This window comes from Haemaphysalis longicornis, unplaced genomic scaffold, assembly GCF_048455015.1.
Source record: "Haemaphysalis longicornis isolate Haplotype H1 unplaced genomic scaffold, Haemaphysalis longicornis Haplotype H1 scaffold_2, whole genome shotgun sequence".
Lineage (NCBI taxonomy): Eukaryota > Metazoa > Arthropoda > Arachnida > Ixodida > Ixodidae > Haemaphysalis > Haemaphysalis longicornis.
In genome coordinates, this window is record NW_027526295.1 from 270,023,912 (window position 1) to 270,049,499 (window position 25,588).

Genomic DNA, 25,588 nt, shown 5'->3' on the forward strand with positions numbered 1-25,588 from the left:
TTCTGCAGTCATGTGCCATCAGTGAGTTGGCAATTCATATGTTTGAATTGAAGTTCAAAACGATCTAGTTTTGAAGTGTACAGCTCATGTCCGAAATTTTTTCCCCAGCCAAGTCAACAAAAATTTTTCACATGAAAGTGCACTCGGAAGCACAATTTTTCTTTCCAGCATTCTTCTGAAAATAATTTGGTGGTGTTGGACTTGTAATTCCACAGGGCGGCACCTAACAGATTAACAGCGTGTATAGGAGCTCCATTTACTGAAATGTTGGAAGGAAAGCAATATAGCTGACACATTTGTAATGTGGTCTAATTTTTTTGTAGGTATTTGCTTGCATATAGGTAAACAATAATGTTCCTTTGCAGCAAATATGTTTAAAGGAGCCATGAAGCCAAAATAAAAGTTCATGTTGTTCAAAAGATTTCATGTTTTATAGTGCTCCAGTGCTTGTCCGAATGCAAACGATGCTTTATTCACTGAGAAAGTAATTATTTTAAAGTTAAAATTCTGATTTTCCCACTAAATCGTGCATTTTTCTGGTCTGCAATGACATCACGGGAACCGACCACTCTGTAGCCGATTGAGTAGCCTTGTTTACCGTTAGTTAACCTAGATGGCACCACCATACCGTGGCAAGCCGTTTTCTGCCTTTGGTTTTTTTTTTTTTTTTTGACCGTATTTATACCTGGCTTGTTTTTGTTCAGGGAGAAAATAATCGTTTCGTGAAACATCATGCTCGCTCTACAAATATGGTCCCGTGAGACACCGTTGCTTGTGTCAATCGGCAAGTGTCGTCTGAGACAACCCCAAAGCCCCGCAGTCCTGTGCAGCTAAACCAAGCATAGTGCGCGCAGTACCAACAGCAGTACGCATCGCTACTTCTATTTTTACGTGTGCTTTCGTAACTTCCTCTGTTTGTCCCACCATTCTTGCGGCTTTAAAAAACTCCCCCCACCTCCCCGAAGGGGATCGTGCGGAAATGCGAATGCATTGGGTGCACCGATGAGTGCGCTGCGGCAAGCAGTCACGGAGAGAGGTGCGCACTCCACTGCATTTATATATATTTTTCCGAGTGCAGCGAGCGGAGAGGAGAGAGAGACCCGCGCAACACGCCCGCCCCGCGCGCGAGCTCTCTCTCCGCCGAGCTCCGCGATGCGAGCGCCCTCACACGCCCGAGCGCGCTCCTCCTCTCCACTCACTCCGCTACCCTGCCCGAGCTCCGCGATGCGAGCGCCCTCACATGCCCGCGCGCGCTCCTCCTCTCCCCTTGCCCTCCGCTACTCCCGCCCGAGCTACCACCTGCTCCGGTTGCTAGGCGCGCCACAGCTGTCGCTAGGGCGAGGAGGAGTGCGGAGAGATAACACCTGCGGGCGCACGCCGGCCAACGGACGCACGACAACCCCCGACTAAGAAATGCAATCGCATTTAAAAGAATGTGCACTAAATTTAAGCGCAAATAGCTCGTTCGGCAGGCTTTCGAGCTCTGCCTAATTTGCGTCTGCCTTTGCCGCCCTCCGTCAATCGCGGAGCTGGCTGGTATGACATCAAAGGTTCTGTTGCGGGAAATGAGCTAGTGGGTCGCATGGACATTCCCTTTTTTCCTAATTATGTAGCTTATTTGAGCGAATTTTATGTTAAAAGTGGTGTCAGTATGATTCTAACAAGGCAATCTTTAGAATGAACCAAACTTGTGTTTTCTCTTCATGGCTCCTTTAAGGGGGGAAGGCTCTTGCAACGATTGCTTTTAATTTTGAAGTAAACTCTTTGAAACTTATCAGCCTTTTTTGCTTTTAACCCCACTGATTTCAAATATGCCATTTTTTGGGTCAGTCAATTAGTTCCCCAGATAATTAGAGGTAATTAGCCATTTTTGGAGGAACAGTACACAAAACTGATCGTCATAAAACTAATCTTCATATTTTGCAATACCACGAACACTGGTGAGTGCAGTAAGCGAATCAGTTTTTTTGATGCACCACTTTGAATTAATTTTACAACTCATTGAATATTGGTGTTTGAAATGAGCATTCGAAATTGTTCCTTGCCACTGGTGCCACCGAAGTTCAATAATCTGTAAAATTAGTTCCAAGCGGTGCAACAAAAAACTGATTCTCTTATTGCACTCATCAGCGTTCACTAATTACCTTTAATTATCTGGGGAACTAAATTACTGACCCCAAAAATAATGGCCTATTTGAAATCAGTGGGGAAAAGGCAGCAAGACTGACAAGTTTCAGAGTTTACTCAAAAATTAAAGGAAGCTGTTTTTAAGAGCAGTGTCCCCCCTAACCCAGAGGGTTACTAATCATTCAACCAGCCTTGTGACGTCACCGGGCTAGTGGCGGTCTTTTCTTTTAAGCCATACATATGTACACTGAGGTCCTAGACTTTCATTGCATTTGAAAAAACCACACCCACACAAGCACCACACAGTGCGACCACGGATAAGACTTCTTCTTCATTGTTCCCAGCTGCACCAGAAAAAACATGCAAAGGTAACTGTGATATTGGTTGTCAATAAACTGGGTACAAGCACCTAGGCAGCCTTGTATCCTCCTGAACTCTGCACTTGATGCAGCACCGATAAAGGACTGAAAGCTTTAGGTGGGAAGCTTGCACCTACCTTTCGAACGTAGTTTCTAGAATAACTGGAATTTCATTTGAAATGAACGAGAGAGGTGTGCATGGTTTTGTCAAAACGTTTCGTGACTCAGGTGCCACAGATGCCACAAAATATTTGCACATTCCTCTCCCATATATTCTAATTAACCCTTTGAGGGTCAGATTATTTTGCAAAAAACTTTCCCAGATGGTCAAACTACTTTATTGCGAATTTTTATGTGCAAAATGTGTCAAGTCGAGAATAAATTGTAAAAAAAAAATTAGGAACATTATACAAAGAGACTGGCAATACCTCGTGAGCGTTGGTAATAAACAAGCTTAAAAGCAGCACCAATATTGATATAAACAAACTTTCGCCGCACCTGCAAGAGAGTGCTGATACAGATAAGTTTCGCACGCCTCCATTGCGATCACGCGGCGAAACTGAAACAATGAAAGGGCGTTTACACGGACCGCGTGATGCACTGAAGCTAGCTGTTTATCTCCACAAGAATGTAGCACAATCAAATTTCAAACACTTCTTGTAAGTACTAGGGGGGTGGCAGCACCTCCCAGTAAGCAGGCATCGTCATTGTGGCGCGGAATTTCGAACGAAGGGTTGAAACTACCCGCATGGCAAAGACCTTGCCGGACGGAAAACCGCCGCCGTACATATATGGCAAAACCCCTCACAGGGTTCAGCGGTACTCAAAAAGAACAGCAATTTTAATAAGCCTGCCTTTTAGCCTTCTTTCTCCAGTAAAGGGTAGACATCTGGGTTTCCCTCTGTCAGAGTAGCATGCACAGTTAGAAATGCATAGAACAGTTGCCTTGCTTATGCAGGTAATGGTAAATGATGGCACTAAAGCATATACACACACACACACCACAAAAAATGAAGCTTCCCATTATTGACTTTGTTGCGAGTCTCCCATGCTAAACAAGTTTGATATAGGGTAGCCACCTTTCCCCCCCCAAAAAAAAAAAAAAAAAAAAAAAAACACTGGCCCTTCGGGGGAAGGGGGGGCATGGTATTTAGAAGGTTAAATTTGTGGTTGAAAAAAAAAAAAAAAAAAACAAGAATTTATGTTTTATGACATGCAATGCCATATGCATTGTAGCGTTTTTCTAGAGAGGAATCAGTGTTTGTACTGAAAGTTACTGAAATTTTGGTTATTGCTCTGAACGTGCTGCACGGAAAAGTAACCGCACATACTTCATCCATTAAAAGCTCTTCTTTGCACCTCGCCTGCGCTCGCCCGCATATTTTCTCTGCTCGCGTGTCTTTGCGCAGCTTGCCGGCACCTATTTATTTATTTTATTCATTTAGGTACCCTAAAGGCCCAAGCGGGCATTAAATAGGGGGCGAATTAGCTGAAAACCGACGAAACATACAATATTGCAGAAGAAAAGTATCAACATAAATAGAAGTGACGTTGAAATACCGTAAAAGCACGAGAAGTATACAATACAAATGAAAAATGACAGATTCTGGTATTTTAAAAGCAGGAACACACAATTGCAGTCTAGAAAAGATGAGCATTATAAGACAAGTTACAGAGTATTTTGAATGGCTAAAAATGTGAGGAGTGCGGTTTGAAAAGAGGCGTCTGTTAGATTCACTAGGCTACTTGGTAAAGAATTTAATTCATTAATTGCCAATCATCGTAGCTGCTGAATTAACACTTCTAAAATTCTAAAAAATAAATAAGCGCAGCACAATGGCCAAAAACATGGCCAATGACGGCCGGTTTTAAGTGCAGACTGGCAAGCGGCCCGCAAGCGGCCCGCTGCCGGTCAAAAACCGGGCAGGTGGCAACCCTAGCTTGATATGCAGTTGTACATCCTGCGCTATGCAAGAGGCTCATCTGTTTTTTGAAGGCTACTTGGCAGCTCCTTAATTCATGTTAAATTTTATTTCGTCTCTATGCTATTGCACACTTCATTCAATGCCATTTGTGCATTCATACCACCGGCCCAAGTATAGCATGCTTGCAAGGACAATACTGGCAGCAAACCCCATGCTATCTTGGGCCACAATTCTTTTTCATAACTCGTCAACGGCAAGCTTAGAAAACCAGCAGCTGCAACGCAGTGTGACTGGTGCACTGACCTAATGGCAGTGGGTAGCAATCTGTTGGAGATTGACCATGTCATGTTTACATCTCGCACTATGAAACACAACACGTGGAAAATGCAAATCCTGGTGACATGCAGCTTCTACTCTTAACATCCAGAGTGCCATTTTTGACCATAACTAGGCTGCTTTTGGCTATGCAAAAAACAAAGAAGGTAACAAGAAGCAAACAACGCGGACTCGCAACTGGTTTATAAGTGCCCTAATACGGTGCAATTTCAACAAGATTAACCAGTTGTGCATGCCCATCTTGTCTGCTCGTGGTGCCAGTGTATTTTTTAGCATTGTTGTCGGAATATTTAAGCCAATATGCAGGCTAAAAGAGTGCAAAAGTCTAGTATAGGCTACAGGTAGCACACTATAATGTCTGGCGTGTTTGGCATCTGGAGAATATGACCCAACTACAAAAAGGAAGTACATAAAAAATAAGTGAGAAAAGACATCTGTTATTTCGATACATGAACGATAACGACCAAAGCAAGGCTGGTGTTGCTATAAAATTTTGAAACCAAGCAACTGCACTCATTGTGGTCATAATAATGCAGATTATTTGTATCTAGAGCAGTGCTATTTTACTGTGGCCAATCGTTTCGTGAGTTGGGTAAGCATCCAAATAATCGCGTGCAAATGACCGACTGTGCATGTTGGCTGTACAAATGTCCTAAAACTACTCTGGAAACTCTTTCAAGAGCCCGCTTTAAGTGAGGCGTGTACGGGGTATAGATGCCTTGCATTTAAAATACAACCGAGTTGATTGAGATTCAAGTCCTCTCCTCTATTTATCAATATGTCCTTGGATATCTTTCTCTGTTCCTCTTTATTTAACCATCCTGCTCAAGGTATTGCTTCTCAACAGCCTCTGTAATGCTTCCAGCTTTTCATAGCTCTTTGTGCTGCTGAGCACGAGGACGCGGGTTCGATTCCCGGCCGCGGCAGCCGCTTTTATGATGGAGGCGGAACGCGAAAACGCCCGTGTGTACGAGATTTTGGCGCACATTAAAGATCCCCAGGAGGTCAAAATTAATTTGGAGTCCTCCACTACGGCGCGCCTCATCGCCTGCGTTGCGTCGGCGCGTTGAACCCCACAATCAATCAATCAATTTTAATAGCTCTATTCCTGGAGGGTCCAAGGCTCACTGTTCCAACCTGGGCTCCAACTGTATACATTTCAGAGCATTCGATGGGGGATGAGAGGATGGATGAGACGTGAGATGAGGCTGAACTGGGGGTTCTGGCATGGTTACTGGGAAGCCTTTGATTAGGATGTGCAGGTTAAAATGATGGAGCCTTATAACTAGATGCGCACTCGTAAGTGAGCCCAAAGTGATACACCTATTGTAATAAACACCATGACACAGCACGAAGAAGAAATGTGACACTGGTAAGAAAATTTCAACATCTCAACAGTATACTGCTCAGACGCTGACATCAGATTGCTGCAGTGCAGAAAATCAAGGTAAGCTTTCTCTGAGAACCAAGATAGTTGCACATCTTACTGCAGTGCAAAAATTTGCATTACCAACGCTGCTGCACACTAATTATACATTTACAGTAGCTGACCGATTTTTTTGGACCTGGAGGGGAATGAAAAATAGTCCAAATAAAAGAGCAGCCTGAAAAATCCGTGAGTCATTACTTCAATGGGACAACTAGCGTCTCCTCGAGAAAGTCCGGAATATCCAGCAAGTCCGAATTTCTGGATTCCGAAAAAACGGTCGGCTACTGTATAAACCATTGGGTCTGAACCTAAGCAAATCTTTTACGGTGCCCATTGCTCAGTGTCTGGTGTTTCTGAGTGGACTAAGTTTGCAAATCATCTGAAATCAAGACTGATAATCGTACAAATGCGTGTCATCAGGTGCGAACAGAAACGATGGCTATAATGATGACTAAATAATATGATAACCACTGCTTGTTATCTATGATTCAGAAGCAGTGGGTTGTATTCCAAAGCTTGTGAACTTGCAAAAGCATTGTATTTTTCAGATCTGTGCTCTATTCGTCTATGTAAATAGGCGGTGGTCATCCATAAAAATAGACAGCAATAACACTCCTTCCTAAATGTTTTAGACATTTGCACATACTGAAATGTAGGCCTGCGCAAGTCCAACAAAACAAAGCAAAAAATAGTTTCAAGTATGGTGAAGGAATGCAGTGGAGAAGTTGCAGGGATAAGTTCAACTCTTCTCTATTGCTGCATTCTCTGCCACACTAGAAACCATGAATAGGAAAATTTCAACGCTGCGAGGGTGATATCTCCACACATTTGGCATTAATGTTGAGCCTTGTACGACTTCTAATTAACAACAAAATGCTGATGAGGGATATTTTCTTGTTCAGCCCGTTGACTTGTTTATGGCAAAATCTTCTCTTCCTGACCAAATGAACACTACACTCTGGAGGCATTCTCAGATAATGAATGGCAGCCTACAATTGCCCCTGAAGAAGAAAGTGTACGACAGCTGCATCTTACCGGTGCTCACCTATGGGGCAGAAACTTGGAGGCTCACTAAGAGGGTTCAACTTAAATTGAGAACGACTCAGCGAGCAATGGAACGGAAGATGATAGGCGTAACATTAAGGGACAAAAAGAAAGCGGAATGGGTCAGGGAACAAACGCGTGTTGAGGACATAGTAGAAATTAAGAAGAAATGGACGTGGGCAGGGCATGTAATGCGAAGGCAAGATAACCAACCGTTGGTCATTACGGGTAACAGAGTGGATCCTTAGAAAAGGCAAGCGTTGCAGGGGGCGGCAGAAAGTTAGATCGGCAGATGTGATCAAGAAGTTTGCGGGGATAAATTGGTGGCAGTTAGCAAAGGACTGGGATAATTGGAGATCTATGGGAGAGGCCTTTGCCCTGCAGTGGGCATAGATAGGCTGATGATGATGATGACGATGAACACTACACCATATGGGATGATGGTATTTATCTTATTTGTTCAACTCGTACGGTGCTAAAATAGTGCTCATGCAAAGGCTGTACCGACATAGACCGGAAAATATTTAATTTGCCATGAAGTATTGGTTACACTTTCAGTGGTACAGCAGCTGAACAGCTTTGATCTGGCAGAACGCGTGCTGCTTGCAGGCACAACTGACAACATTCCTTTCACCTACGTTGCCTGTTGGCTCATGGCAAGTTGGGTTAGTTGCATTTTTTAGTATGGCAAAGCATAACTAGTCCACTAACAACTGGCTGACAGTGCAATGCTTCTCCACCAAGTATTAAACGAAAAACGACTAGTAGCCACTACAGCTGGTAAATGACTAAACAGTAACACAAAAATAGGCACACAGGACTTGCACATAAACTTCAATGTGTTTTCAAGCTCAACTAAATTTAGGTTGCACAGCATTACACTGGCACTCTGACAAGGTTTTTTTCGATTCTTGGGCCAATTAAAGCACAGTGACACGTAGCACACAGCATCAACCACCTTCCATTCCATGCGTCTCTGTGTGGCCACCTGTCACACGCGCTGACGATCACTTTTCACCACATCAGCGTTGTCGCTCGGAGAAAAAGTTGCCGGAGTCCTCACTCCTGCTTCTCGTCGTCCTTGGCCACGCAAACCACACTGCCGTCGAAGTGCAGCCCGTCGCCGTCGACAGGGGAGTCGATCCACGGGGAGAGCCACACGAGGTACCAGGCGCTGCCGAGCGACTCGCGCAAGTTCTTCCTCAGGCCCATGCCATACGTGCGGATGCCGTGGCTCATCTCATAGGTGGTCTGGTTGGCGGCCACACAGCGGATCTCGGTGACCAGCAGGTAGATGCAGAGGCAGAGCACCACCACCTCGACCAAATTCACGATGGTGGTCAGGAAGAGCACCACGTCGAAGGTGCCCAGGAGCAGGCCGAAGTGGGGGGCCACCATCTGCAGCAAGGCCAGCGTGCTCATGCCACCCAGTGTCTCCAGCAAGAAGGGGCTCTTGTATGACAGGCTGTACAGAAGACCTGCACAGCGCGACGCAAGGGCGTGCCACTCTTCAACTGACCTGAAAAAACTCGGGTGGACGACATCTTGGCACAAACTGAGGGCACGAAATGGGCCTCGGATGGGCAGCTGGCAACCAGAGGGTTATAAAAATAGCAAAGTGGCTACTGAGAGATGGGACCAGAAGTAGGTGAAGTCTATTCACTCGATGGAGGGATGAAAATTAAAGCCGTTCCACTCAGTGTGAAAGCTGTCCGAAGTGCAGGGCAGTGACTCGCCATAAAAGGGCTGTAGCGCCGTTATCCGCTCACTGCTACCAGCCAATGCAATTAAAATTTCCCGCCTTCACAGTGCTCGCGTGGCCCCTGCCTGAAACTGCGCCAGCGGGAGTTCTGTTCTTTTTGTGCTTGCTTTCCCTCCCGCTCGTGCCGGCGTTGCACTGCCACTTTTTTTCGCTTACAATAGTAAAAACCAACCCAACGAGCGTTCCTAACTAAATGAATGTGGGCGCTTCTGGTTAATTACGTATATTTTGCCCCAAATGTACCTACAGTTTTTTTTACGCTAACCAACGGGAAGATGTATGACAAGCACCAGCGGTTCAGGAGTTTCAAACGCTTATGACCATATAAACCGCTTGGCTTTCGAAGCCTCTGGGTTATGCCGTGACGACAGCCGCTATGACGGAACGCCGTGTGGCTCTACTTGGGTCCAACGAGCGAGCTACAAAGACGAGGCGAGACCCTGAAGTGCTCTGCATTTAAAAGAAGAGAGTTAAGAGGCAAGACAGAAATGGGTGGAGGAACACGGGAGAGGCCTTCATCCTGCAGTGAATACAAATGGGCTGATGATGATGATGAAGCAATTTACTGAATGGTAAAATATGTTTTCCAGCACAGCCCCACCTTCGCTGGGTTCCTCAATTCTTTACGGCTGAGCTATACCCACAATCAGGTCCATAACCTAGGCTTGCTATTAAAACAATCAAAGCTGCCTATGTTGGTGTTCCGCCAACACCGCATGTCGGAATATGCCACATGTGCACACGAAAAACGTGCTTTTTGAAAGTAAACCTGAATCGATAATGATGCCTCAGGAGTTCAACAAAAAATTGTTGCCTGTTGCCGCACTTTCCCCGAGGAAGTGCTTAAGTGTACAGAATGCACACAACAAGCATACCATACTTCCCCTGCCCCCTCTGAATTTAGGGTGCAGGCTGTAAGAGATGATAGCTTCACAATCCAGATTGGTGCAGTCTTACTGACTGCTACTTGCTTAAAACTGTACATAGAGTAAAAGTTCGTCAATTTGACACTGGTGCGATCGTGAAAAATTGTCAAAATATCTGATTGTCGAAATATCGAATAAACAACAAAAACGCGAAATTTTCCCTAGCATGAATACCTTCATTTGCCAAAGAAGTTTGTAATCTCAATCTGTTTTTTCGGGCGAATTTGAACAGCGACAACAGCTCTAATAGCTGCCAGATGCTCCGTGGCACCCACACCATGTGGAACGTGCTCACAAAAGTCCTCAAGCAAGGACAAGGCGTCTACAGCCTTTACCGTGCGTTTCGACAGTTGGGGCAGTTGGCCACAATTGTCATCTCCTGACGAATTGTCGCTGTTGGTGCCTATTACATCCTGGATTATCTTTTCCTCAGTCAGCTGCCTGACACCATCACTGAAAACATGTAATCGGCGAGTCGCATGGCAGGAGGCAAGACGTCATCGAAACAGCTGTCATCCTCTATGATTGCAGTTGCATCAGCTGTTTCAAGTGGCAGTTCTCTGTGCAACAGTTCGGTCGAACAAACCCACTATGCTGGAAGCAATTTGCGATGACAGCAGCAAGTGTTTGCTCTTGGCAATGTTTTTCTTTCCGCCGTTTTTGCTCTCTGCCTATTGACTGGGTGAGCTCACAGGCTGCGACGCTAGGTTGCATTAACCGATGCGCGCTAAGATTTTGCCGAATAAACAAGTTCCGCTCCACAGACTCCTCTATATAATTGTAGGACCATGTGCGCAGGTCGAATTAACCGACTTTTTGAATTAACAGGGGTCAAATTAACGAGCTTTCACAGTGTTTCAAAATTTATGAAGTTCATTTCGTATTAAAAGATTTTTTGAGGACAATAGTCTAGCAAAAGTAGTATACTGGGCAACTTGGCGTTTCGTAGCTTGAGTATAATTGCACAACAAGCAGACACGGCAGTAGCAGCAAGAGAAAAACACTCACTGCACATACGTATTTACTTCTCTTATGCTTGTTTGCGTCTTTTTGTGCACAGCACTTAAGCGTCTGCTACTGTGGTTTGGTGGCTTCATCGGCCTCATAACCGAGCTAACGAAGGAGATACCAAAGGCAGCAGAAAAACAGAGGAGTAAAGTGTGGCAAAAGTGTGAGGGGGAGGGTGGAAAGCAAAGCGTACAGAAGCCCTGTACGCATTGCTTTAAACAAAGCAACTCTCTCTCCTGCTCGATGCGTGGCTCATCCGAACCACGTGACATTTGCGCGGGAGGTTCAAACACGATTTACAACAGCATGCTCGGCGGTGGCGACGCGCTGCGAGATAACGGCAGAGTAGCGCGCGTCATTGTGCGTGCATTGATCACGCGATTGCTTCCCTATATGCAGCAGTTATGCGCAGTTACTTAGAAGACTGAAGTTCACACTGCGCACAAATTTTGCATTAGCGAGTATAGTAATCGTCAGCCATTTTTTATTGTTGCACAATTGTACTCAAGCTAAGGAATGCTTTAGCCCTCCACGTGATACCTCGCGTGTGGCTTGTTTCTTCGGAAAAATTTCAGTGGATGCCCAAATGCCCGAAGGCATTTGCCTAAATGCAGGTCACGAAACAGTTGCATTCGGAGCTACAAAGCTTGAGAATTGCTGCATTGCTGCTAAGATTCAAACCAAACCTGCTGTGAGATCACATAAAGGCCAGGACCTGCTAAGTGAAAACAAAACTTATACCATCATGGATAATAAATAAACAAGTTGGATGCCCAATAACCAGAAGAGCCAAAAACCAATGCAGCAACCAAATTCCAAGAGCAACTGCGTCTTAAAACAAGCTAGAATTACATTGGAAGTAGCCTTCACTAAGTTCATAAAAAAAGGCAGAAAAACAGATCTTCAAAAGAGCAAATATTCAATAATTTCAAGGATCACTGCAATCTCTACTACACAAACAGTCTTCAACCAAAGTTCCAATCTATTCCGATTTGTTTTTGCTCTGCCCATACATAAATGAGCACACCAGAATGCTAGTGTTGTGGGCAATATTATGGTTATATAATGGAAGGTTCTTCTACTAAGATATTCTTAGTGGATAAGGCCTGCAGGACCAATTGGACTTAGGATGTAGGGACCAGCCCAGGTTGATCACCCGAAGTCCTTTATGGATTCAATAAAGTCTATTCCTCCTCCTGTACTCAATTAAATGATGAAACTCTTAAAGCAAAACAACAAATGAATGCGAGCTTTTGTTTTGTTTTTGCACAGTACAAAAAGGCGTGAGTGTGCGTTGTAATGCAGGAGAGCACCTCCAAGGCTAGAGGACACCACCTTATCGACTGTCATGTACAGGATGGCAACAATGAAGTACCACTGGTTAAAGCATTTGGGTGAAGTTCCATTTGACCTAACTTTAATCATTTTTTACTTTGGGTTACGTCAGACATACCTTTCATTTTGGGTGACGTCGGACGTAACTCAATACAATATGTTACAGTTCCTTCGGAAGTAACTTCAATTTTCATACTGGGTTCTGGTGGACATAACTCTTGATACTGCAGTTGTTTTTGTACGACACAAAAAGGTGTCGACGTCCATCGCAATGAAGGAGAGCACTTCCAAGGATGGAGGACAAGTTCTTACCGATTGTCATGTACAGGAGAGCAACGATGAAGTACCGCTGGTTGTAGAAGCCGATGCAGCGACCGGTGAAGATGCAGTGGTGGTCGTGTTTCAGTATGCACTCCTTGCACACGCTGCAGTGGTGGGAACGAGGCGGTGCGTTGCTTTCGCAGACAGGGCAATACCGCCAACCGGGCGGCAGGACGTCGGGCGTCTTCACATCACGCACGCTTGAGCCCACTCGCAGGAGCTTGATGAGGTTTGCGTATATGTTGAAGGCGATGAACAAGGCCAGGGAAGCATGGACCCACATCACCGCGTCGAAGGTTTCATGGTACCTCAGCCAAGAAAGAAACAAACAGGAGCAGTTACAGGCAGGAAGTGAAATACAGTTGACACGCCGGCACACTGCTCCAACGACAAATTTAAAAGTTTAATCGTATGTTTCCAGAGAAACGTTCTCTTTGTCGCCACTGGATGTTAGGGTGTGTGTTGTGTTCTGCATTTCTCTCCTTTGTAAACGCGACTTCGAAGGCTGGGTGGGTTCCGTCGCTTTTTTGCAAGTATGTGCCTACCAGCCCAGCACCAATCTCTTGTCGATGTTTAGGCTTTTCTCGTTATCACTGCCGTTATTGGCGTATGTTGACATTTTTACCTGCACTTGCCGGTACTCGTAGCCGAAGCTCGCACGTTTTCACCACACATGCTCATTTTCGGCTAAAATTTAATGTAATCTAGCCAATGGCAGGACTTCTATATAGCAAGCTGTAAACATTTGGAGAAGTTAAAGACCAATGGGAATTCCGCTACATGAATTGTTACCACTTTTGAGGGCATTAAAGTACTTTCAAATGCAGCTGGAAGTTGAATAGACCACTATAGAGATCCTGTACCCTACTCACACCTCGTTTCACGAAAATTAAACTGGGAAAGGAAGATATGAACGTAATGATAAAATTTTCGCGCAGTCTGCGCGCTTGTGAAAAAAGGGCGCGGTGTGAATTTCTGTACACAGAATTAGGGAAGAAAGCGCTCCTCATTTGTTAAATGGCTGCTTAGGGTCTGAAAAAGCCCCCAACATAAAACAAATCAACCAAGACATACCTTGGTGCGACGAAGACGAAGTCAAACAATCCGATCACAGGAACGCTGATGATTAAGAATACAAACAAAACACGGTCCCAGAAGCCCCTCGGCACCGAGATTTTCCTGTTTTGTGGTGGTCCACGCCCATCCATGCTTGACCGTAGCCCGAGAGCTGCACGAACGTTTCACGGGAAGGTCACAGTTGGAAAACAATCAAAGGCACGGCTTTTGACGGAGCTGGGAACTACCGATCACTTGTGCTTGACACCGCTTGTCGAACTTTTGGACGCCATTGCCGAGTGAGATGAACCTGGTGAACTTGTGCCACTGGCAGGTGGGTTCGAAAGACAACAGAATCTGCCCGGATGTCCTATTGAGGTACCCCACAGCACGATAAACTACGAGTCTTGAAATGCTGAGACACCGAAGGCCACCACGTATGATGCACGAGCTGCACGCAACCACTCAGATGCCTCTCTTTTGCCATGCGTGAAGCATCGCGCGAAACCGAAACTGCTTTTTTTCTCTCTTTTTAGTAAATGCACTCTCCAAGTGTTATGCATTTCAAACTACTTCTGTATACAACCACAAAAATTAAAAAAAAAGCATACAAGTCATGTATATTGTGCCCAAATTTCGGTCAGCACCACCCAACGTTTTTAGATTCTAAAAACGTTGGCACCACCGCCGCAAGCCAACAACGAAAACGCCTGAAACGTGTTTTGCCGGGTTTTGGTTTCGATGTGCACCCTGCTGAACATGCTGCGTTGGCCACTTGTGGCTGAACGCTGCCGGTCATTTGAGACCCACGGTAAGTGATGACTGTGGTTTCTTGATGAATTTGATCAAACGTAATAATCAGTAAATTCGACACTTAAAGGCCAACTGCACTCAAATTTCACCTCGGCCAAATTTATTTTTAATGCGTAGTAAGTACCCCCAAAGTGGTAGCCCCGTGAAACGGCTCGTTAATCAGTCAGAAGCGTTTAAAAAGGCTCCGCCGCAGACCACTCTGCACCTGCCGGCGGATCGCGTAAACAGCCAAGACGCGCCTGTGACGTTCCAGCCGACGGTGGCTTTTTCCTCTGGCCAGCCACGCAGCGGGAGAACCGGTCGAGCTCTACTTCCTCCATGAGCTCTACTGCCCCGTGCGCGCGTAGAGCTTGCGCGCAGACATTCTCCCCAACTGGTGACCGTCCGGCCGCTCGCTGGACGGCTGCAACGTCACTGCAATGGCCGCGCTCTCCTCGGTTTCGGTTTCAAAATCGCCGATTTTTGCTGGCCGCTTGCGGCGTCCGCGTGCGTATTTCAGCTGTTGTATTTTGCATGTTGCTTTCTTTTTAAGCAGACTATACGGAAATAGGGTTTTCAAGAAGTGGAAATTTTGAGTGCAGTTGGCCTTTAACGTTGAGTAGGTTTTCGTTACACTGAAGGATCACGTGTTTCGTAGCTCTCGCCTTTTGTTCGAGAGCTAACGATGGCTGTTTGTTGAGAAATAAAAAAAATTAACACTGGCATTTCTCTCTGCTGTTCCATTTCATTTTTTTGTAACATTTCCGAGCACGTCACAAAACTTCCAAAATTAGTCCAGCCCAGATAAGTTCTTTGTAATGTCCCTCCACCACCTTTAGAGCTTATCTGGCTTTACAGAGAACTTATCTGGGTCCCTCCCCCCCCCCCCCCCCCCAGATCAGGGACAACTGTCTGTGCCAATGGAGAGAAAACTGCAGAGAGAGAGGGGGGGGGGGTGGGCTAACTGCTTTATGTTACTACGTGTTACTATGGTCCCTAGAAATATTCTAGGGACCATAGTGTTACTGCGACAAAGTTCCTAGTAAACTAGTTTCGGTTTCGGTGTCGGCGTGACGGATACGCATTCCCTACAGTTCCTTTTTTCGCAGCTCCGTGGTTGAGTGCGCTGAACCACAGTCACCAATCATGCAGGTATATATTGGCGTCTCCTTCTCTATGTTTCATTTGATTCTAAGCAAAATCAACGCTTTCACTGGAGAACTCGGACTGACTTAATACATTATACCGTGGACGATACCGCCGAACTCTGAACCATCCAGAAACGCCGTCAATTTCGTCAGCGCTGCAGTTTTGAGGGCAGGTACTGGTATGTAAGCTCTTCCTGAGCTGAAAACTGGGCAGCATCACGGGCACGTGTAGCGTGCTTACATAGCGCAGGTGCGCCTTTAGAGCAGCACGCGCACACTACGGCGCGAAGTGAAATCGCTGAGTTAGGCAGGCCCCAAGGAGTATCGGTGACCCGCAGCTCGGAAATCGTATAGCGGAAGCTCGCGTTGCAGAACCCATGAATCCTGCGCTCAATCCCACCCCTGCCCGTTCCAATATCCTTGATGAGCATCGTGCAGGCTTTCGGTCGTGGCGCAGGTTTCATGTCTGAGGATAGCAGTCGTACTGCACTGGCTAAGTTGCCTATTTACAGCATAAAGGCTTGTCAACATTTGGATTGCTAAATAAAGTCACGCTGTCTAAACACCTGCACAGTTAGCGCTGGTTGTATAGTTTAAAAACAATTGGTCACTAAACATATTTTGCCAGTAATGTGGTCACTGGCATCGTAAAGTACATATCGCATTATAACTTTTCCAAACGCCAGTATATTCCGAGCTGCACTCACACTGGTGGTTACGCCATCCCCGTTACATTTTTTTTAATGTGTGATCACTCGAACACTACTTGGCTCACTTTCCGAAAAAATCACCGTCTCCAAAACCCCGTAACGGGGCCTGTCAGCAAATTTCAATTGACTTCCAAAGCAGGCAACAGAATTCGCATTGGCTGCGTGTAGCCGCTAACTCCTCATCAATATGCCAGTTGGCTGCAACAGCCTCCTTTTCCTGTCACTTACATCAATGTTGTGGGATCATGGCTGGCTTTACATTAAAAAAAAAATAGCTTACTGGTATTCATGGCTGTTAAATTTGACGTTGGCTGCACCTTGCACTTGCTTGTTTCCAAGCCCAACATATGGGTTGACCAGCGATGGTCCTGTCCATCCAATTCACCCATTTCTATTTGGTGGTGACGTGGCACCCCACCATCGCTAAAGTGCTTCAAAATTTCGCAAAAATGTGCAATTTTGTGGCTATGGCGAGGATTCGCACACACAATTCCAGAACTAGCAGCAAAACTCCTTCGACCCTCAGGGCTGCCACCGCCAGTTGCAAACAGTTCGACATCTGGACCCCGTGAGCATTATTAGTCAGCAGGAATAATGTGCGCTACGTGAAAAATTAAAGCAGAAGAACGGATGTTTTCTGTTTCATTTATTTATTTCTTGCATAATCAGCTGGGTAAAATCTGGAAGTCACTCCAAGTAGTCACACACCCACAAACACACGCACACGAACCCCAGTCCCATTTTTCCAGCCCACTTGAGCACTCAAAGTCACACAGCCACGTATTTCAAACAAACATTTCTGGCTCTGTTAGTAGTTATTTGCAGTCACTGAGTACGGTGTACAGTAATTTCTTCATGATACATGTGAAAACAACATATATGTTCCAGACATTGCACCACAAACAAGACAAAGTGACACTGTCCATCCCCATGTCTGAACACTTCTGTAAATTCTGTTCCATGAGAGCGTGCCTTCACCATTCAGGTGTTCGACCTTATATCCCAGGGCCTCGGGAAGCTAGCATTTTTGCGAAAACTAAGGCTGGTAGCAGGGAAATCCACAGAGAGACATTGACGACATTGACAAGTGAGACATTGACGATTCGTATTACGTAGGCCTCACAATTTAACCCGTAGAAGAAATTATCTGAGCTGGACATCCTCCTTTACTTTAGCAATCTACCCTCTGTAGTTGAAAAGACAAACAAAACATGAGCAAGTGAGTCCGAATGATTACCTCACTTACAATGTGCAACTGATGGCAGTACATGTTTTTCCAGATGACTGAAACAATTACAAATTATATACAACTCAACAATACATTCCTGAATGTCATCACTACCATTTCGCAGTTCTTGTCAGATAATACATCCAGTCTTGTCATTTAATGCACAGTTAAGTGCTATTTGCAAAGGCTGTTCAGTCTCTTGGGTTGCAGTCAAATTTTTCCATTGAATTTCTTTTAAGTGAAACAGGATACGGGACATGCCACTCCTCCCTGCTTGTTCTCAGCTTTCGTCCTCAGGTTCCATTTTATGCATGCCAAAAGTACGAGTGCATCTTAGCTGCCACCCACGAATGACAATCTGAAGACTAATTCGCGTACTGACAACAAGCACTCCTAATGATTGCCTGGTGCTGCAAAAATCCAGGACCAGGGATGGCGATTACTGCAACTGATGGGGATTGCTGCAACGTCCACCACCAAGATGCCTAGTTTCAATATGTGGGCTACGGGGTGCATTTGTGTTGTATTCAGTTTGAAGAAATTTGATTATGACATTTTAGATGCAACGCATCTCATTCACCCGCCTTCCATCCTTCCATCCATCCGGCGTCGTCGTTGTCCGCGCCCTCCCCCATTCTCCTCGCTGCGCCAGCTGCGCTCTCCGCCGCTCTCACCGCAGCGTTATCTGCGGGTTAGCGCTCGCTCCTCGCAATGCCAGATGTGCGTCGGCGCGCGCTAGTGCTCGGTTAACGCATGCGCATGCGCTGCTCTCTCTCATTCCCCTCACCGTTATGCGGCGGTATAAAACGCGGTACCTGCGCCGCTCCGCTCCGTTGTTCCAGCGCCGGTGCTCCGACGTCCAACGCTGCTTTGAATGGAGACTAACAACAACAAATTACGCCCATCTCCCCTCTCGGAAACCCCGTAGTAGACGGAAATGCATCGTACGCGTTCACGGCCCCTTTTACGCGATGGGAGAATCAACCCAACGGAAACGCCGAGGGAAACCTACGATGCGTCGCATCTACACAGGGTTCCCGCGAGGGGAGGTGGGCGTAATTTTTGTTTGGGTTTGAGGCATGCAGCAACTTTTCGAGGTACTTGTTACATAGCTTACCTTAAATGGACACAGTGCCTCCTTAGGTATTACCAGAGTCCTTCACTGCTTTACTGGTCACGAAACTTCGGCGCTCGTTTCATATGGGGACCGCGGGCGCCACTACAGGCGCCACCGCCGCACGAAGGGCATCCAGCCGCCGCTCGTGCGGCCAGCTCTTGGCGTGCAAACGCTCGCTGCTTTTGGTGTCGATCTGCGCGCTGATTAAGAGTGCTTTTTTTCGTAGTAGTTAGCGATGAATAGTTAAGTTATTGTGTAATCACCTGCCTTCAATAGAGTTTTATTTTTCCGTGTAAATTACCGTAGACTTCGGCTGTGAACGGCAACTGCTTCTGCGTCCTCTGGCACAAGCGCTGCGCCATCGTGTTTGCGGATTTTTAAATCTCTATTGATTCTTTTCCTAAAGCAAAAGTTGTAAATACCACACATACGGTAGCTCCGTAGTCACGGACTGCTGCGTGGCTATCGATAATACAATAAAAAAAAAAAAACGAAAGAAACAAAGTGCGCGTCGTTCAGACTACGCTATAAATGAATCCGTTGATTGCTCTGGAACACGCACAGAACGCTAAAAGAGATAGCCCAATAGTATTGTCGTTTCGAGGAGTTGGTACATACTTGAGAACATCTAAAAACGCTGCAGAAACGCGAAGGATCAAAACACGAAGAGATATATGTTGCACCGTGTGCCTTCCTCATTCCGCGCTTTGCAGTCCTTGCAAAAAAAGGAAGCGAAAAAAGAACAATAGAACTGATTTTATCACACGCCACAAAAAAAATTTTAATATTACGAAAGGAGACAAAAGAGCGCGGTCCAGCGTACAAAAATATATGTTTTTTTTTTTGCGCTGCGATGTTCAGCACACGGAGGAAACAGAATATTGCGAAGTAGCCAAGAACGAGGCAAAGATTTTCTGAACGAAGTTGATTAAAGCGACCTCCTGCCCTACAAAAGAGTAGAATGAAACACAAACGTCGAAGAAGCAGTCCGCAGTGTGACGTGCACAGATTACCGTCGATAAAGTGAGTTGCGCGGCGTTTGCTATGCATTCATTACTCTCGGAGCGTTATTAATTTGAGATCCCTGGAAATAGGATCGAGAACATTGTCGAAGAAACAAAAAATCAAGTTAGCGACAAGGTGACACCCTTTCGATATCAAACAATATTGCCCGAGGGGACGTACGACAAAAAGAGCCAACGGGCGCTCCGGTTGAAACACCAGATAAGAAAACCGGAAGCAGCCACGCGTGGTTACAAAACAATAAAAACGAACCCTAAAGGATAATTCGCGGAAATATGAAAAGTAAAAGCACATGGACGTCCCAAAGCTTTTTTTACATGCGAGCCTGAGCGCAAGGTAATACAAGTTTGCAAAAAGGTAATGAAGCACCGCTACTACCTGACTGACCTGACAAAAATCCGGCCTTAAGTTTGCCTTGTACGACTCTAGGTCCAGGATGCTCTCAAAAGGGAACATCGCTTTTTTCATTCTCACACACAGTGCATTCCCACACACTGTCACACACTTATAATCGAAGCTGAAATCTCCCGTTTCTTGCCTTGGAATGGCGCGCCTCCATTTCTCACGCAGCTCCCCGTCGCTCGGCAAACAGAACAAGGAAAGATTTTCTGTTGTATCGTTATACAAGGAACGAAATCCCGGGACGCAACACGTGTTCTGAATCGTCGTTACCCTACTTAAGACGCATCACAACAGCGCGAGATGCACGTTGCATTGTTTTCCCGCACAAAACCAACACAACTCACCGCGTCTCCGCCGTTCGAGCCAGCTCAACGCCGCCCGACGAGTGTCCTCAGTGAGATGGTGGCGCCACCGCGCGGCGGCCAAACGCAGCATATGAAGCTCTCCCATTGAGTTACGGAGCAGTTTCGTGGCCAGTAAAGCATTGAAGGACTTTGGTATTACCCAGCAGTGACCTTTCAAGCTGTCATATTGGAGAGGTAATAATAGTGTAGCGAAAAAAAATGAGGCACCTCAAAACAATCCACAGTGATGGTAGGCGGAAGCAGTAATTCGTTTCACTCAGTGCTGCCGTGCCCATCATACGTTTGCCCTTGAACGTACTCTACCGCAGGGAACATGTTAGGCAGGTGTCTCTACAATAAATCTTGATGCATAGCTGTAAGACCAACAGAAAAGCTAAGCAAACCTCCCATGCCTTGAAAGACAAAGGTTAACTTCTCCAGGACCTTTTAGTAGACATCTGCAAAGAACTTCATTATAATGGAAGCACCAAAAATACAAAATGCAGCTTACCTGCCCAACACATCACTAGGCACCTTGCTTGTGCCCAGTAGGCCGGTGCTGCCACCCCTCCCATTGTAATTCGGCGCCGCTTCACTGAATTTTTGGGGCTTGGCCAGAATTCGTTATCCCCCCTTCCGTTCAGCAATGTTTTATGTACAGCATCCAAGCTGTTTTCTTCCGCAGGAAATGTCACAGTGGCATTTCCTGAGGAACGTCTCGGATAAAAAAAGAAAATAGAGCAGCGCAAAGTATGGCGTCCACAAACAGCTAACAGATGAAACTAAAGAGACAAAACGACATTTGAAAGGAATTTGCAATAAAAACAAAGCTTACTGCAAGTTCCGCATTGGGAACATAGCATATTTTTTATTAAAGGGAAGCCGTAGACACTTAGCTGCAACCTCTGAGCGATGCCAGATGTGGAGGTTTGAGAGATTTGACACGAGAAAATGTTGATGAGCGAGGAATGGCAGGGGTACGTGTAAAGGTCCTCCCAACTCGTGTACGACTGTCCAATAAGCACTGGCTGGTGGATTACAGCACAGACGCCGAATTTCACAATTATGACGATATTTTTGTCTTTCAGCCTGCATGTATGTGCAGACTCTCGTTTGCTTTGTTTGTTACATCAGCAGAAAACCTCCAACTCTTATACTGAGGTCCTGCACAACCAAATGACAGAGGCCCATTCTCATGCCTCTTTGCCAGTTTTCCAGCTTATGGTATGGTGCGTGCACTAGGGCAAGTGTGTTTCGACAGGGCTCGTTCTTCCATAACCCGATTGTTAAGCTGCTCAAGTGGCTTTTCTGGTTTTCGGACATACTTCTTTAGCCTAGGCGTGTAGTTTTGGAACGGGAAGGCACTGTAGCCATGCAAGGATCCATGAGTACCCCACAGCCAGGACAGCGTAAAGCCCAGTACAATAATGCGTACTTGGGGGAAGTAACACATTTAATCGTTTTAATAACGTAAACGGTGATTCATCAAAAGGAATTTTGTAAAACCAAAAAATACAGAAAATAGAAAAAATAAACTGTCGATATAAAAATATGTATAAATTATACACATAAAAAGTAATGAAGACAAAAACAAAAGCCTGTTTGTGTCCTCCCCCTTTTTTGTCTTCCTCCAATTTTTGCGCTGTCAGCCGTCATGGAACACTCCTAAAATAAAAGGCCGAGAAAAGACGGATGAAAACACGAATTAAAAATTCTTGAAAATGAACCAACCCTGCGAGACCCTACGCCTAGCATCCGCGGAAAAATACATAATCGGCGAAGTGATGGAAATTTACATAATTGGTGAAAAAAACAAAAGAAAACATAACAACAATAATACAGTGAAACTCCGCTGGTACGTCCCCTGGACTTACGACGACCCGCTTCTTACGACGGATCACCGCGCTCCCGGCAAACTCCCCATAGAAACAATGCATTAAAAACCCCGATGATATGACGCTCGGGTGTGCACGTGGTCCGCTTCATACGACGGACCCTGGCGTCGATAAACGTACCGGTGTATTTCCCATATTTACACCGCTTCGTCGTCTCGTCCTGACCTTTATTCTTAACCCCGCTTGACGCTGCTTGATGTGCAAAGGTCCGCATGCAGGCGAGACCACTTGCTGAACAGACGCAAGCAAGCAGGACTGGTACTCGTGAGCGGGAGTTAACCTTCGACGGCCCCACTCGGCAGCAGTACGCCAACGTGCCAACCACGAGAAGTCATAGTTCAGGGTTCAAGTGGCGGGCGGACCGTGAATTGGAAGCTCCCATCGAGCCACCGACGAATGGGAAAACACCACGACACAACCCCACGGCGATCCGCACAGCGTGCGGCGCTTCTCTGGCGGGCTAGCTCGGATATCGTGAATGTGATTTAGCACAACATAGATGTTTTTTTGAAGTGGGGTTTCAGATAAAGGTTCGCAAATCACGCGAGAACGCGCTAAATATAGTAGTTTAAACACGCTCTTAGCCAACCTGTCGCGTGAGACCGTCTACTAGGCCGGCATTTGCCCGCACCCCGGTCATACGACACCCCGGTCATACGACGCTTTCTCGTGGTCTCTTGAAAGCCGTATTATCGAGGTTCCATTGTATAACCCATAGTATTTGGCTACTCAGCCAAATCTGGCTGTAAAGAACTCACAGTGTAGGCAAGCGACGTAAGAATGCTACGCAAGGCAATTCCCTGAATTTTCTGCAGTTGTTTTAGTGCGCAGCATTTTGGCGGCCGCTACTGAGGTTTGGCGGTGGCGACGGCGACGGCGTTGTAACCGAAGGATCGAAGACAGAGATAAAACGGCGGAGGAAAGTGTGGCGAAAGTGCGAGGGGGAGGACATTATGCTGAGCCCATACGAGCGGCTCGTCGGGGTGGCTGGCGAAGTGTGAGGGGGAGGGCGGCATGCGCTGCTATGACGTCATCTCTCTCACTGCTCCCCTCCCCATCACACTTTCGCTTGGCCCCTCCTACGTTCGTTCGCCATACGAACCACGTGACATTTGCGAGAGTCAAACCCGATTTGCAACAACATGCTCGGCGGCGGCGATGCATTACGAGATAACGGCAGTTATGCGCCGTGACCGGGAAGACTGCAGTCCGCGCTGCGCACAGATTTCGCATTAGGGAGTTTATAATCGTCAGTGCTTTATTGCTCGTACCCACTCCTAAGTAACTAAATCCTAAATCCTAAAAAGTGATAATCCTAAATGAGCGTCGAGAGAGAAATATAGAGCGAGAAATAACTTTATTGTGTGACAGCCAGTAATCAGACGTCGGCCATGAGCCCTTGAGTTCTAGCAGCGTCTTTGGCCAGCTGAATGACGTTGAAAATAATTTTTTTCACCTGTCACTGCATCTGGCTCTGCCGTCCCATAAACCCGCATCGCGTCTGCTGCACCGGGTATTTGTACGAGAGTTCGAACCCGTTGCTCCCTCATATCATCGATTATTACCAACGCAGGCTCCAGCTCAGACACGACGAGCTTTCGAACCACGATTCAATTTTATTGGGTTCACATGGCTAAATGGATGCGATTTCTTTGTGACGTAAATATGAGGAAATGGACCAATTTGCTCAAACGATGGCAGAACTTTTTTAGACTGATCCTCTTTTGTCAATGTTTAATTTTTTTTTCATTTGCACTGCGTATTGACTACAGCGCAGTTCAAAGAACACACAAAAACAAGAAAGAGGACATCCGCAGCGATGACTTCCAACTGCACGTTTATTATGACGAAAACCCTTATATACACGTAAATATCGCAATATGGTGAAATGTATCAAGGATGTCTTTTATAAGATTCCCTATCGACGTTTAAAGTGGTACGGAGGCCACAGCGACCAGTGCATAAATGATCACTTGCGCGAACATGACTACAATGTGAAAGGGAACTTGAAGATTTACTGTAAGCATGTGCGGGTTCGTGGCCATCTTCGACAAGTGCGCTGTTTTGGGCAGATGTGCGAACCAGATCACGCGGGAAATTATTGCAGCTGAGAAGATTAAGCGTACCAGTAGTGATTGATTCAGTGTGACTTCTCTCTCGCTCACCGAAGAGGAGATTGCAAACTTGGACAACGCATCGCGGACGCACAACGACAATGGCGTACGTAATTAGGTGTACTGCGTTTTTATCTGTTGTTTATTTGTCTTTTACATCTGTTGTTTTACATGTATAGAAGGGTTTCTTGTTATTAAACATTAAGTTGGAAGTCAGTGCTGCGTATGTACTCGTTTTTGTTCGCGTGTGTTTTTTCTGTACCATGTTGAACCAGCTAGCCCAGATTTACTGGATAATCACGGTAATTACTTCTTCATTATTGCGATATCTAGGGTGAATGCCAGGAATCATTTCGGACAGAATTGTTGGTTCTGAAGTATTTTTGTGTGCGCGAAGGCGTTTTTATTGCAAATGCATGCAGCAAGCTGGCTGCATTGGCATCCAGGATCCCCCTCTTTGTGACCTGAGCTCCTGTGGGGGATGAAGGAAGATGAGTTGGAAGGGCTAAGAAAACCGCATGTTACACATCTAGAATGCAACTATAAACATAGAAAAAACCGTGGTTGATTACTCTGTCATAGGAATCAGTAAAGCACGAAAGTGAAATCTGCAGCAAAATCTGCAGCTGAGCATGATTTGCGGATCGGCGGCTGTCTTGTGGGTGTGCTGGGTGAGCGACGTGCTGCTGGCGGATCGCTTCGGCAAAGGTGTACTGGCGTCATTTCCGTGACGGATATGACGTCAGTGAAATCTTAGAATATCGTGGCATAAAACACTTTCGTGTTAAAATCTAAAACCAGAAAACGAACAAACCCGAGTATAACGTACCCTTTAGTACTAAAGTTTGCTTCCCCGCAAGAAGACCCTGTGTGCAGGGATGCACCCTTTACAGGCGGCTTGCTTCGTTGTACTGGCGTCATTTCCGTGACGGATATGACGTCAGTGAAATCTTTGTGTATCTAGGAAAAGAACACTTTCGTGTTAAAAACAGATTCATATCTTCTTTTAAAAGCCCATTTCTAGACGCGAATTTCGACGACCTCTTCCAAACCTAAAACACAGATTGAAAAGTCGCATTGACTGGTTTATCCAGTTACCGCAAAATCACATTTTTAAACCGCATTTCCGAAGACGTTATTAACAGGAAAATAGGTTGTAATCAAACGGCAATACTCTTCGGACACTG

At 45.9% G+C, this 25,588-nt stretch overlaps 1 protein-coding gene across 2 annotated transcripts; it reads right to left on the reverse strand.

Annotated features, from left to right (window-relative positions):
* Positions 1-3,661: 3,661 nt before the first annotated feature.
* LOC144170698 (putative palmitoyltransferase ZDHHC24) lies at positions 3,662-14,211 on the reverse strand. 2 transcript variants are annotated; one of them, XM_077700645.1, is made up of 4 exons: positions 13,877-14,211; positions 13,647-13,800; positions 12,564-12,880; positions 3,662-8,698 (listed from the first exon to the last, which is right to left on the reverse strand). In XM_077700645.1, the coding sequence occupies exons 2-4, from the start codon at positions 13,778-13,780 to the stop codon at positions 8,280-8,282; spliced, it is 870 nt and encodes a 289-aa protein (XP_077556771.1). In that variant the 5' UTR covers positions 13,781-13,800; positions 13,877-14,211; the 3' UTR covers positions 3,662-8,279. The 2 variants fall into 2 exon arrangements, with proteins under 2 accessions (XP_077556771.1, XP_077556770.1); XM_077700644.1 differs by having other exon boundaries at positions 13,647-14,207.
* Between the last annotated feature and the right edge of the window lie 11,377 nt (positions 14,212-25,588).